At 35.8% G+C, this 15,772-nt stretch overlaps 1 protein-coding gene across 1 annotated transcript; it reads right to left on the bottom strand.

Annotated features, from left to right (window-relative positions):
* Positions 1–1,096: 1,096 nt before the first annotated feature.
* RpL14 (ribosomal protein L14) lies at positions 1,097–15,355 on the bottom strand. Its single transcript, XM_081765389.1, has 4 exons — positions 15,210–15,355; positions 8,941–9,042; positions 6,623–6,817; positions 1,097–1,323 (listed from the first exon to the last, which is right to left on the bottom strand). Exons 1-4 carry the CDS (start codon positions 15,210–15,212, stop codon positions 1,162–1,164), a joined length of 462 nt encoding a protein of 153 aa, XP_081621515.1. The 5' UTR covers positions 15,213–15,355; the 3' UTR covers positions 1,097–1,161.
* Between the last annotated feature and the right edge of the window lie 417 nt (positions 15,356–15,772).

The raw sequence follows: 15,772 nt of genomic DNA, 5'->3' as shown, positions 1-15,772 counted from the left end.
GGAAATTGGTGGGGTCGGATAGAATTTTATCCTCGCTTCTCCCACACTTAAGGACAAACTTCCGTAAAACATCATATAATAGGGTTTGAGACCACCACCACCTTAAAACCACTTGCAAAAATTTCAGATGTTACACTCAACCGTTACCGAAATCCGTTGATGAGTGACTGAGGCAATGTGTTTACTCTAGACTATCTTCAGGTAATGTTGAGTATTTTGTTCTAATAATGTTGAGTATTTTGTTTACTGATGTACTTCGCACAGACACTAATTCTGTTAGATTTAAAAATGTTTTAATTAAAGTGATGTGGGCAACTATTACCATCTTATACACAACTGTTATCAAAATAATGGAAACATATTAGTTGGCAGCGCGTTAAGATGTGTGAGATGGTAACACTGACGACGTGCGGACAGCGCTTCGCCGTTGATAATCTTAGATAATGGTTTGCTAGTAAGTACGTCAGGCGGGGAAGAACGAATGTATGTTGAAGCAGGTAGCCGGTGGTTACGAAAAATTGAACAACCTGTTGGGACAAATACAGATGTGAATTGCATCAGTAGCTGGATTGCAATTTCCAACCGCTGATCATTGCTAACAACACTAGCTCAAAGATAGTATCAAAAAAATGCGAGATGGACCGTAGATGATCGAAAACTCTTACAGGGTCCGATAAGTCCTCTTTCACCTATTTCCAACAGGTCGTGATTAAATATGGCGGACATGCGAAGTTTATATACCGAACGTCTCATACCTACTGTGAAATATGGCGTCCTACCATAGCCCTGTGGGCCGCACCTTCCTGGTATTGCATGATTCCTGTAATTACATTCACAGGACGCATTATTGTCAATAACTATATAGGTGATCACGTGCATCGTATGGTTCCGATATTGGTCCGGCCAAGGACTCAATTTTTCGAGATGACAATGCGCCGATTCGGATTACTGGATTTGTTAAGTCGTGATTTCAGGAACATTGGGATGAACTACAAATCCCTAGGTCTGGCCAAACCTCAGAACTCAACACTGAACACCTGTGACTGACACTGGAAGTATTTCCGTAGGGAATCAGCACAACACATTGACAGAACTGTTGAAAATTTAGAGATTTTTTTATTTACGTTTTTTGCATTTTTATACATCGGTTGGTCACTTGCTTCAAGCTATGGACTTTCTTGGTTTTGGATTCTCGTTCCACTTCAATGTCCCAGCCTTTTTGGCCGCCTTTCTGAGTTTAAAGAAGGCATCTCTTCGGAGTCGGTTTCTTGCTCTGCGGGCTCTTCTTAGCTTGTATCTATCAAAATCGGTCATTGCATCCCGCTGAAAAGACAACAAAGGGTGGGCTAATTAATGCAATACTTCGAAACTATATTACTTTATTGCTAAGTTATTCTCGAAAAGTAGCAAATAAAGGAGTCATTTATATTAGAAGTCATTATTATATAGGAAAACAAGAACATTTAAATGGACGTAAAATGCATAAACACAGGAAAAATACATTTTGTGATGGAAATACATGTACAGAATAACCAATTTACGACGGTGGTTTGATAAGTAACTTGGTTCGCATACTAATAGATGGCACGAACATCATTCTGTATATGTAGTCATAAAGTTTTCTTTCTATGAATAAATAATTACTATGGTCTCACGTAATTTTGACAGTAATTCTTGTTTAACAGTTGCTGAGACAGAAGTGTTTCGATTAACAGTGAAACGTGGAATTCGTGATGATCCAATTACTTCTTCTGGAAGAAAAAAGAGAAAAGGAAATTCATGGGAGGATTTTTTTACCTATATTGGATGATCCCTAACTGTTCGACTATGGGTAAATGAATTTCAACATGACAGAAGCGTTAAAGATGGATTGGAGCCGCAAAATCAGCTATGACATCCGAAATCATAGATAAAATCCATGATTCGATTTTAGCAGACAGAAGAGTGGATGTGCGCGAGTTAGCAGACGCCACAATCATATCAACTGAACGAGTTTTTACTTTTGCACAATGAATTACACATGAAAAACTTAATGCAAGATGGGTGCCGCGTTAACTCAGTCCAGAGTACAGAAAGCCGTGTCGAAGAGCAAAAAGTGCCTAAGCTACGAACTGCTTTCGCATTCTTTTTATTTACCAGTTCTTGCTTCCTCGGACTGTTTTGAGTCAAATCAAGGGGTCATAACAGAAGGTAAACGAGTATTTTGAAAGCTTGAAAAAACTCGCGAAGCTGGGCTATGAGATTCCGGAGGATATAAGAACATCGCAGTAACGTGAAATGGCTCGCCTTTCAGTGAACTTACGTTCCGCACCATTGCAATACTCAATCATTGAAAGAAAGAAAGAAAGAAAAAAAAAAAACTTTTCAATGATGTCGCATCGGTCCCGAACAAATGCCGTTACCACAGTGTTGCTTATACTAGATTCAAAATTTTTCATTTCCGTGCGCCACCCTTACCTCAAGCAAGATAAAGGTCTTCTACTGCTAATGACTTATTTATTTAAAGAATTATTTCAATTTGTTCTGAGACTTATACTAGTATATTTTAGTCTAAAATTTACAAAAATACTACTGAAGAAAATTGAACAAAATTATTTCTGAAACAAGACATTGTTCTACACATTCACGAACAATGAACTTTTATTATTCTTTAGATATGCTATTGCGATACAACAGTAAAGAATTTAAGTTCTGATTATTGCATAGGCTGTACCAAACTTATTACACACCATTAATTTTCCTACATTTAGAATGGAACAAAAAGTCAGATACAGTGATCAATGTTTTATAGACTGGAACAAGAAGTCCTCCATAAAATGTTCGAACACCTCCACTGTCCTATTTCCAATACTATATCAATCTCAGAAAAGAAGACATGCCTCCTTCACACCGCAAAAAAGAAAACTGTCAAATATCCTCTTCTCTGCACCAGTCACGTTCACAGTAAAAAATAAGTAAAAAAATTGTGGTATTAAAACAACTTTCTGAGGATACCACTTGATTGTGTTATTTTAATACTTTTATGTATATATAGAAATCTAATAACTGATAGTGAGAATTTGTATTAGTTTCTACTTTCTGCAACGAGCAAAGCTTTATGGGATGTATTTGACATCTATACCAAGTAACATACAACGTATTATGTAGGATGGGCCAAAAGTAGGTATACAGTCCCGTACTGATCAACTCATTACATTTTATCATTTCTTATTACTATTTATCAGGTAGACTTAGTTTCTTTATTATTTGTTCTTAATGTCTTTTTACTTATATCTTAAGCTCGGAATGGCCAAAGCAAATAAACCTATAAGCTAGAATGTTATCTTTGATCAATGCAGGGATGTATACCGACTTTTGGGCCACCCTGTATTTCCTGTAACCTTTCATGAAAATGTTGCGAGGATATGAAGTTTCTAACAACAATTATACATGAGCAGCAGTGCTACCATCTTAAGTCCAATATGTTCTCAGAACAAATAAAAGCAAGTGATGGTGGCATTGTTATCCACGAAAATGCTGTCAGAAAATTCATACACAACACTATTTCCATGAATGATTGCAGGAAACAGAACACGATGTATGTTACTTGGTATAAATGTCAAATATACGCGCAAAGCTTCGCTTATATATACATATATAAAACCTCACTGTCGGTTACAAAATATTTCTGATATGGGGAGTTGTTTTTAACACCACCTTTTTTATATTTATTTATTTATTTTTTGCTGTCTATGTCTATATATTTTATTTTATTTATTTCTTTATTATCATTTCCTAATACGGTTTGTTTGTCTTTTTGGCACTGAAGTGGGATAAATCTCCCTTGTACGCTAGAGATACAGTTTACGCACTTTCAAAACCCATGTCATGTTACCATTTTTGGAAATCAATAGATCACATATTGTTATTTATTATTCGAATTCGACACATCTCTGTTTAAGTTATAGTACACATTTTCAATTGGTATCTGACTTGGCAAGCTTTATTACCATGTACAACGAAAAGATATACCAATGTTAAATCCGTAATCAACGTCAGAGACTATTTAGTTTACACGTATTCCTTCGGTCTGTTCTGAGCGGGATCAATGTCATCAGTTCTCAGTTTCCAACTACTTTTCTGTAACTACTTTCATCGGAGAAGGAAAATCTAATAAAAGAAAAGGGATACACGACAAACATTGATCGCTGTTCCAAAAATTTGTTCGCTAACAACTAATCCGCTGAAATAATACCAGATACTCTTGATAGCATCAACATCCATAATATATTAAATTTGTGTTTTACCACAAACAGAATAAGACCATACTTACAGAAATATTACTGCTAATTAAACTTACAACTATTTTCCCGACACTTAATTTTTACTATACATGAATTACATTGAATGAGAGAAAAAAGAAAGAAAAAAAATGTTCCCTTCATTTCTCAAATATACGTACTTTAGCTGAGATATTCATTCAGAATAGTCACTAGGTTCGTTCAAGCACAAGAAAGCATGCAGCTGGTTTAGGAAGAGTTGGGCTGCCTTACAAGAATCACTCAATATTGCTCCACGGATTAATTATATATCATATAATATGTTGGGCAACGTCACGTGCTATTCTCAGCTTACATTGAGTTTAACATTCCTTTTCATCATCTAAACTATACGAGATGGGACTTACTATCGCGAGATCCCGAACCTATGTAGCAAAAAGCACACACGTTTGCCACGCATTCATTTTCGCTTTAGATCTGCATAATTCAACAACAAGTAACTTTCACAGTGTACAGCTTATTTGGTTCCTTTAATAAACATTTTGTTTTCCCATCAGCTCTTTGATACAGCAGCTTAGGATGTTTGTCATTTACACAACTAAATACGGATTGGAAGGTAATGAAATTGGAGACGAAAATTATTCATCCGAGACTTAGCTGTTCCTACTATCATGTCTCACAAAACACACGAAATATACGAAAAGACATCAGAGCGGCTTTATCTGAAATACTTGGGAAATGAACCCGTTTTCAAGTTAGTGTCGATTTCAGATTTCTCCCGGCTGAGACTTTCAATACACAATGGGTGAAAATAGTACTCCTAAAATACTGGTAAACCACGTTGAGTACGATCAGAGATATGCCCCGGGACCCTCTGAAGAACCCACCTCCCCGTCTGATGGCCAACCCCTAAAATCAATGTTCATGCGATGGAGAACTGTTTTTGCAAATGGAAATTAAAATGTTTTCTGTTTACAAGGAGAGTCGACAAAACTCAGAAATTTCAACTGATATGACGCAAGTGGCTGTGTAGAGACCACAGAAAGTGTTCAAAGACGATTAAAAAAAAAAAAAAAAAAAAAAAAAAAAAAAAAAAAAAGAAAAATCCTGTTTTTGAACATTCTGTACATCAGATAAACTTCGGCTCCTTCTATTAGATGCTCAAGGCCAGAGGCGGCTCTTGACGGGAGCTAAATCGGTTTTAAAAAATATCGTTACAAGCTAAGGCGAGAAATCTTAAAAGCTTATTTAATCTTGTATGCGGCTTGTAGCGATTAAAAAAAAAAAAAAATCCCTTAGATTGTAGCAATAAAGTTAATTTCCAGCTATGTGACTTTCATTAACAGCAGCCACTTTCGGCAGTGACTTTCATTAAAATAATGTATGTTGTACACTCCAAATTACATAAACGAACATACAATTTCTAATCAAGCAACCCAATAAAAGTGCTTAGAAACCAGTTTCAAATGGGTTCACTTAGGTCCTCCACTACTCTGCTGTTCGCGTAACTTTTAGGGTTTGGCCGCAGAAGAGTTAAACAACAAGACACGATTGCATCCTGAAAGCTAATTACAAATTTTCACGAGTATTTGTCTGTCATTAATATTTTTCCCTGACCTGTAGCCACAGAATATTCTACTGTGCTATCGATTATGACAAATCAAATGATTTAATACAATTTGAATTAGGACCATTGGCTTCAGGAGTAGGTCTTAATGCAACACAATCAGTTAAAAATAATTTTAAATGTGCTAATTTAGATCCATAAGAAGAAATGTTAAATGAGTTTATAAAAGATTTTCGCCGATTCTCTTGTAATTAGGAGAATTTCCATTAACTTACTAACTCTACTATGACGATTGTAGTGACTTTATACTAAAGGTCTCAATAATAATAATAATAATAATAATAATAGGCAATTATAAATGAAATGAAATCTTTTAAGTTTTACGTCCCACAGTTATGCCGGTTAGGCTACAGGAGACTGTGATGATGAGAGAGGAATGAAGAAAGTGGGAGGAAACGGGAGAACCCCGGGAAAACCCATGAGCACGGTGTTTGTCCACCACAAAGTCCACACAACGCGAGCTGGGATCGAACCAGGGACCCCAAGCACCGGAGGTGAACGCTCTACCACTGAGCCACCGTGCCCCCACAATAATGGACAATTAGTTTTCTCCTTTGCAACTAAGTAACTAACAAGACAAGATTCTCATCAGTCTCACCAGCAGAATACTGAGGATTTCTTAAAATATAGGTCATGATCCTTTTACTTTAAAACTTCCCACGTTTATTTTATTTGTGTCAATGTAAAATTCATGTACAACAGTATCTGGAAATATATTAAAATATTAATAACTTACCTTTTCTCTGTCTTGGATGCTTTTGGACCATCTGCTCTCAGCCCACTTCTCGTCTATCTTTTCATCTACCCATGCCTTTCTCACTGTGCGAGTGGAGCCAGTGAAAGGAAACTTTATACGGAATTTTGTCAGAAATAGCTGGTTTATCCTAATCTGCATTCGAGGGACTCCAGTCACTGGACCATCTACAAGAGCCTAGAAGGTGAAAAGTAGTTACTTATGTGACTGTCTCTTTCCTCCGGTAGATCACCTTTAGTAAATATACAAATTATTAGAAATTTATGAAACAAGTCCCATTACATATCAATAACAAGTCTCATTTGCTTTCTATCTGCAAGACAAATAAAATGTTGAATTCAGAAACAATCAACCTGAAAAAGTTCCCTCAAGTAATCTTTTATTCCTTTGCTTTTTCAAAATTTCCAAATATGAAAAACGCTTATTCAGTATTAATAATAACTCAAAAAAGCATCCGAACGATAAAAGTGTTTCTCTTGATTATAGAGGATTCAGTAACTATTTGTTGCCATTATCAGAACAGGTCCTTTAAGGAATATTACGTTGGTTCTAGAATCATTATCGGTAATATTTTTGCACTATAGACAAAAACAACTGAGATATCTCCTTATTAACTATGTATGTCTTCTGTACTTTAGAAACAATACTTAAAGGATTAATGAAACACTATTCTGAGTCTTTCGTTCTACATATTTGTTGCTTTTCCTTTACCAGGTTCCAACTCGGGGATGAGAAACCAAGGTCCTGTTAAACTTTAAAGTTATTTGGCATAATTGTTGATTATATCGGTTTTTCATCCCTGAAGTTGAAACACAGGTAAAGGGAAAGTAACACATACGTAGAACGAAGGAAAATCAGAAGTTTCATTAGCCCTTCAAGTGTTGCTTCTGAAGTAGACATGCACAATGGCTAACAGAGGGAATGAAATATATATTACAAATAAAATAGGTGCGATACTTTTTTGGATTCCTAAAGAAATAATAATATCCAATATTTCGGAAACTTTTTCCAGCGTCCATTTTCAAGGAACGTTAAGGTTCTTAAAATATTCAGCAGTAAGATATTCACATGCCCAATGCGAAATGGAAATCTTCAATTTTACAAAAGTAACGTATATTTAGCCTAGTAACATTTTTCGTAGCTCACTTTATTTCTGGCTATTGCATTAGGACGAAAAATCCGAACTTATTCCGAAAAACGGAATTTGGTTAGAAGATTAGCTTTAATTACATCAACAAACATTAAACACTCGAGTTTTCTTTCACATAATTTTTCTTATTTTTAATATAAAGCAAGTATATATATATATATATATATATATATAATTTGAAATTTCTGTACACGAATTCTGACATTTAGTGTAATTACAAATTATTTTGGTGATGGATACAGGATATGGAAACATCGTACTTTGGATTTCATGATAGTGTATATACGTGGCAGATGGAAGATTACATCAAAGAGTGGATAAAAGTTATCGAGTTACTAACTAATAATAATTCTATGGCCTACGGGACAGGAGGTTCGCTGCTGCGTTTATAAAAGCTCTCTATTGACTTCTGTTCCTAGCCAAACGGATCCAGTTTCTACTTTGTATTCTTATTTCTGCGAGATCCATCTTCATATTGTCCTCCCATCTGTGCCTAGGTTGTTTCTGCACAAGTCTTCAGTGATGACAAAACGTCGTCCACTTCGTTCCTCATCATGAACATTCGTGTAGTCATCTTGAAAGGCTCTAACCTATTTCCGTACTATTCCATCGCTAATAATGTTTTCTCCACGTACATCAATAATCTTGCGATGAATTTCAGCCACTTTCACGGGCTTCCGGGCTTACGCCCCCCCCCCCGAAACAAAATCGTGAATACGCCACTGTATATATATATATATATATATATATATATATAAAACTGCTCAGAGAAGTTATATCAAATCAATGCGTTTCTTACGTTCTTAATTAGATAGTGAACTCTGTCGTAGTTATATGATTAGCGTAAGCGCCCTTGGTATGGGTGACCCGAATCTAATTCCCAGTGGAGCTCGTGCGATTCGGATCTTACGTTAAACTATAAGTCAACATCTCATATAGCTTCGGAGCTGCAAAAGAGGTAAACTCCAAATCAACCAAAAATTAGGTAGTTTTGTTGTCTACATGGATTTCTCTATATACTGCAAGACCATAATTGAGGAACAAAGATGATTTCGGCTTTTCTTCACGTAACAGTTTAAAAAAAAAATAGAATCGACTTCCAAATGTTGCAGTTAAGTAGTTCATATACAGACACAAGAAAGATACTCACCCTAGTTTGATCAATTACGTCCACAATAACACATAGTTTGCCTTGGTATGGTCCATTAGCAATATAGGCTACGCGCCCACACTGTACAAACCTCGTGAAAGGCTGTGGAAGAAAAAGGTTTATTAGTTATTGACTCATTTTTCATTTCTATAATTCATTTATTTATTTTTCGTTGGAACAGAATATGAAAGACCACACACTAAAGTTACAGTCGACGCTTAAGCAAAAGGAAGTTACTGATGACGTTCACTTATAAAATTAATATTGAACTGATACATACTTAATGACATGTAATTGATCTTGGTCTTTCATTAGCGCAAACCACTAATAATGCTTCTTTCTCGTGTTAAGAGATTTTCCGAAATCTATCTAGGTACGTAGTTTCATTCTACTTTATTATTTCACCAATAATTTCAAACCGAAATGATTTAATTGCTTCGATACCATAGTTTGTTAGCCTGTAAGTAAATCACGTGCTTACGAATCAAAATTCTTAGGATACTACTCCGGCTTCACTAACTTGGACTGAGAACAACACTGGAACATACCAACTACCAGTGAAGCATTTGGATTAGTAAAATATTTCGTAACTTATTACATTCATTTTGATATTTTGCCTTTCTTTGAACTTCGTTTCATTGTGCATAAAAGAGGATGTTAAAAAAAAAAAGAAGAAAAAAGATACATTATGCATGATATAAGGACTACAGAAAAATTCGTAGTCCAACCCAGGAGAAATGCAGGTAGAATGACGAAACTGTACAGTTTTAAAGAACACGTCTCTGTATGTCTATGCACGTTTCTAACTTTCACTTTGTGGTATACGTTTATGGAACATCAGAAAATACAAAACATAATTAACCTGTAAACATTGTATGTTAAAAACTGGCTCATGATGTAAACACACTGTTATACAACCTTGTTTGTGAATTCGTCTTATGCGCTGATGACAGCTTCCCTTACATAATTAAAACTCATTACAAAAAGCTGACACAGACTTCCTAGATTCTGACTTCCTCAATTCCACGTGGCTTTACGTTACGCCCACGAGCTTATAAATTACCAACTTCAGAAAAGAACCTGATATAAAATCTTAAGTAATTTAAAAAAATGGGATCTAGTGGTATTTAGAGTAAACGACGCAAGAACTTTGATTGAAACAGTATTCATTTCAAGTTTAAAGCCGTCGTAACGGAGGGTGTTCGGCATAACCGTTACAAAACTAGTAAAATAATAATAATCCATCATCGATCAAGACTATACCAAGATTGGAGATAAAAACAACAATCAAAAGAACGGAAATGAAATATTCACCATCATCAGAATCTACCAGATATGTGTCACAGAAATCTGCTTATGCTAAGCTTTTCCCAGTGCATAAGACTGTGCACTAACAATCACAAACTCTTAAATTGACTCTAAAATAACTCTATTAAAACTCATTTAAGAAATGTCATTGTTGTACCTCTCGCAAATACTCCCAACGTAAAACCTAGAATTAGTACAAATCTCATATCTCCGCAATATTAAAATTCTCACTGTGTTGTTTAGGCCCCTGAAGTGATCATGTGTGTCCAACCAGCAAATTTCACGAACATCGAGATCAGAGCTATCATCAAATTTTTGTTCCACCACAGAAAGCAAACGAAGCAAATCACTGAAACACTACGGGACTATCCTGTCATATGCAGTGGTGGGTAGCAGAGTTAACGTGACGATTTCTCAACAGATGATGCTCCATGTGCACCCAAAACAGTGACTGACCCCGAAATCGTGGATGAAATTCATGACATTATCCTTGAAAATCGCAGCAAAATATATGGCAGAGATTGTGGGTATTTTTCGGGAACGAGTCAGTAGTATAATTCATAATGACTTGGACATGCGCAAGCTCTAGGTAAAAAAGGTTCCTAAAAACCTGTCAGCAGATCAAATGCTTGAAAGAGTGTAGACATTAAGGAAGTCATCTCTCCCATTTTGATCGCAATGCCGACCAATTTCTGTCATGAATAGTAACCATGGACGAAACACCTGTCAACGGAGTGGCGGTATTGAGATTTCCCTCGCTCTAAGAAGTTCAAAGAGTTCTGGAAAGTGTTTGCAACACTCTTCTGGGATAAGAATGGAGTTACACTCATAGATTTCTGCCCAAAGGCCAGTTATTTATTGCAAAGTATTACTCTTCATTACTCAAAATTTAAAGACAAATTGAAAGTACAATGGCGCAGAATACTGAAAAAGGAAGTCTGCTCCTTTAAAACAATGCCCTTGTCTATCGAGCACTGCACACAACTGACATTAAATGATTTAAATGTCTAGATCATCCTCCTTATTCACCACACCTAGCTCCGTCAGACTATTACTTATTCCCCAAACTCAACGCTTGAAAGGAACGTCATTATGAATCTGATAAGGAGCTGATTAACGCTACGGGACAGTCTTCAGAATTTCTTTTAACTGGTTTGCAAATATTGAAGCACAGTACAAGGAAGTATACTGAACTTCGACAGGGGTATGTAGAATTACTATAAAATTTTCTCTCTCCACATGGGTACTTCTGGGTTGGGCTACGAACTATTCAGCAGCCCCTCGCAACAACTGTAAAATTTTCAAAGTACAAAAATACGAAGTTTCTTTCGTCCAGACATGATATTTTTATAAGCTCTAAAGTGTAGGCTAAAGAAGATGGTGATTGACAAATGGATGAAATTAAGAAAGTAGGAGGAAACGGGAGAACCCATGCACACTGTTTGTCTACCATTAAAGCCACTTGACACAAGCTGGGATAGAACTCGAAATCCCATCTACCAGAGTGAACACACTACCATTGAGTCACCAGGGTCTCTTTCCTGCGACAGAAATAGATGCACTTTGCTCACCCTATAGTTCACTATTTACCGTTTTTTTTTTTTTTTTTTTTTTTTTTTTTTTTTTTTAATTGCGTTCCGCAATATTACTTACAAATGTTCGGGAAACAATAAAAAATCGCTGACCACATGGTCTCTTCATACGGATGCACATGGAGACGTATTCTTTTAACTTCACTATTTAGAACCATGTCAAAAAAATTTTAAAAAAATGTTCTTGTGCGTATGGAACATATAATAATACACAACTCATCTTCATAGTGTTCATGTACTTTTTTCTAGCCTATTATTTCACGTACTTAGGATTAAGTTTTCTTTTATACAGGTCTTCACGCAGATTTTGCAAATCTGTTAGGGAACTAACTTTTTTTTTTTTTAAATATATATATATATATATATTTTTTAAATACACTTAAGCAGCCGCACTTCCCGTTTAGGGAAGGAAGAGAAACGCCATAATTTTAGGAATTATTCATTGACTATCTAGCATGTTAAAAAGTAGGTAATAGAGTGAGTTTAACTAGTTAACGAGTCATGGAAGAAGAAAAGAAGACGTGTGTGTATTCCGCTCTCGTTGGGTTTCGAAGTTTTTTATTTACTTTGAAATGTTCGATACCACGTCACTGAGTGCATGCAGGTGCGTCTGCGCAGATTGATATAGATGGCGGAGAGTGAACAAGAGGCAGAGAAAGATGTCGACGGACAAGTTTGTTTGCACGTGTGTCGTGGTGTTTGAGTTGTGGAATTGTGTTTGTGTTCTATATATTATTAGATCTTTTTCATGTGTCCTGAGCCTCTAACTCCGAATACAAATAGTGTGAAAACAAATCTACTTAGAACAGGCGAAGAGAACATGGTATGTCCGTGGCTTGGATCGTCCGAATAGTCGTAGAGGGTACGTATTTTTGTCTCGGCTCCTGGGTTCCTTCGTATGGGTCCCAGTTGTCGGAGCATATGTATTAGAAGGTCCGAGTGTAGGCCGTTGACATAGCCGAAAGTTGCTAAGACCATTCGGTCGTGGTAGTTAAGATTGCTTATGCAGAAGGCAGTTCGGATGAATTGCGGAAGTTTCCGTGCGGGTCCGATGACGTGCCATTGCTTCTGAATAGTGTCGGCGAATGGAACTTGTACATGGGTCTGCCTACATTGACGTAGTTGCCCTTGTACTTAAGGTGTTTTTCTAGGAATATCTTTTTATATCGTATGGGAAGAATAATAATGTGCCCTTGTACTTAGTGTATGACTATATGGATTTGAATACACATATCGCATGTTCCGTGCACGTGAATACTTTTTACTGTTGCACTACTTAGAAAAATGATTCTATTTGATGTAGAAGTGGTAATACAACACATAAGAAACGCAGATCACAGTGTATTCTCACTCCATGTTGGAGTGTGAATACAACATGATCTGGGTTTGTTCTGTGTTCCATTACCACTTGTACATGATATAGAATCATTTCTGTAGGTAGTGCAACAGTAAGAAGTATCCTCGTGCACGGGAGATGAGAAGTAGCTGTTCTTAAGTTTTTTTTATTTATTTATTTTTATAAAGAAATCTTATCCTGTAGATTTCTACGTTGCATATTATTATGACTTCCGGGCGATAGATGTTCAAATTCAATCCTTAATCGCAATCTGTAATTTTTTGTAGGCCTATGACATAAAAAATTTATGATAAAGTATTTTGATCTCAAATTTTGTTTTCATAATACGGAAAAAATCTTAAGCATAGATCCTGATGGAAGGCGACCGCGGGAAGCACTTGAAATATAGGTTTTAAAAAAGCACATGAAAGAAACAATCTGAAGGTGAGATATTAATTATTATATAGGACATTTCCAAACTAGTCAACCTGTTAGAAAAAAATGAAACTGCTGGCATCCACATGTGCAATACACCATTTGAAAGCTAAACTCATCGCACAAAAATTACATATGTTTGAGTACGTGTAATAATTTCACACTTACTACTCTATGCTTGTAAACATAAAATACAGGTGTACTATATTTTGCAGAAATAGCATGAACACTTCTGCCGATGGAAATTAGTATGTTACAGTAGTCTTTGATATGCATTCATCATTTTAACCCCAGTATAGTTCTTGTTTCACACTTGTAAATATGAAATAGGCCTACTGATTTCCTATTTTATGAAAAATTGCCCCAACAGTTCAATTTAATATTCTACATAATCTTTCATAAGCACGCACTCATTTTAACCGGAAAATTACTACTCTTATGACAGACTATTCTCGATTATACCAATTAAATAAGTTCAATTTTGCAACTTTCAAGGAAAATTTACACGCTCCCCCTTCCAAAGCGAAAAAAAAAATCTGGGCATAACCTGCGAACTAAAATCCGATTATTGCATCTCTCGTCAAGAGTAAAATATCAAATTATCAGCAATTAATTCTGGAGTAGATTTTCCTCCACGGAAACATTTTAGAATGCGGGTCCGTCCTACATATAGGTAAAGGTTAGTAGCCAGGTTAGTTCCTTTTTCAAAGTTTATTAATCAATTCACAGAGGCCTAGGAATGCCGGATTTAGCGGCTAGTTTGATTGCTTTCTATATTATGACTCAATTGGTATGCAGACCACTCTTCTAAAACCATGCCTACCTACCTGCAAGTGGTGTATGTACGAATGCGGCAACAAAGGAGTAAACTTACTACGTATTAGGATGGAGTTTGTACGAGGAAACAGAAGTTCCATTGAATGTGTTTAAGGCAAGTCTTTACTTTAGGCAAGGCAGTGACAATAATCAATTCATCTGAACCACTTCCCAAGGAAAGAGAGAAAACAACGTGCTCTGCGGAACCCGCCTTCACTCGCCAACGCTCACTCGGCAATACTATGTACTGACACGATACCACTGCTTAACCAAAGTAAAGAGTTACCGGGATGAATCCCGACTTCTTAATCTGCATAATTGTCTCGCACCTTTAACCTACATTACGTCTTTCTTAGACATGCGCTAGGCACAGCTTGACCAAGTGCCTTTTATCCTCAACATATACTATACTCAGACGTCAATAAGTATGGGTCATTGTAATTTCAAACATGCAAAACATATGTTAGAACATTTATCTTGTAACCTCAGTTGTCACTGGAACTCACAGTACTGTAATTATAACTTAAATCCACACTATATGTTTCGAATAGTATGAAAAAAAAGAATATGATCTTCCGAAACCAGTTGATACACGTGCATCTTAATTTCCAGCTGCGTGATATTAACCCATACTGTAACTGTATTGATAAATTTCAGTTTCTTATTCTCTCTAACAAAAATAAGATCTATATTACTTTTAGTTACAATGAAATTTATCATAATTAAATAATTATTATGACAAACACATTATTTATCTCAAACATAGTACTAACGCAACTTACCATCGTGAGCTCATGTAACAGGAAGTGAACAGCTTATAGGAAGTACTGCTGGAGATAGATCAAAAAAATTACTAATAGTAAATAACTATAGCAATCATCTAAATAATAAAAATATATACAACTGAAATAACAGAAATATTTTATAAAAAGTACTCCGGCAAAATTATATTCTTATAGTATGTTAGCTTAAGTATTTTCAAAACCAACAATATTAACGTAGTAACTAAAACATCTAGGAATAAAAATCCTTCTTCTTCTTCTTCTTCAATTACAAAGGTCTTCTCGTTATTCCCTCTCGCGCTCTTCTATCTTCTATTTTACCCTTCTTTCGCCGACATTTCATACCTCCACTCACAAGATTATGGAAACACACAAAATACTCAAAAACTGTTTTATAACTGCTTATCCGTTACCACAATATAAAAACGAAAATTTGCTTTGCGTTAACGCAAAGTGTTAAGGAAAGTACCCACAAACATGACAAATACCTTGTATAAATAATAATAATTATTATTACGGTTATTATAGGAAACCTCTGTGGTTATACTTAGGGGTTCTTTGAG

The sequence above is a fragment of the Thermobia domestica genome, chromosome 7 (assembly GCF_964235325.1).
Source record: "Thermobia domestica chromosome 7, izTheDome1.hap1.1, whole genome shotgun sequence".
Classification (NCBI taxonomy): Eukaryota; Metazoa; Arthropoda; class Insecta; order Zygentoma; family Lepismatidae; genus Thermobia; species Thermobia domestica.
This window is presented reverse-complemented; position numbering and strand designations above follow the sequence as displayed.

Bases quoted from the DNA above. Each gene is read 5' to 3' on its own strand.
- RpL14 (XM_081765389.1), bottom strand. The intron at 6,818-8,940 runs GTGAGTATCTTT...TTCACCTTCTAG, and splicing joins ACGTAATTGATCAAACTAGG to GCTCTTGTAGATGGTCCAGT. The intron at 1,324-6,622 runs GTAAGTTATTAA...TTGTCTTTTCAG, and splicing joins GCATCCAAGACAGAGAAAAG to CGGGATGCAATGACCGATTT.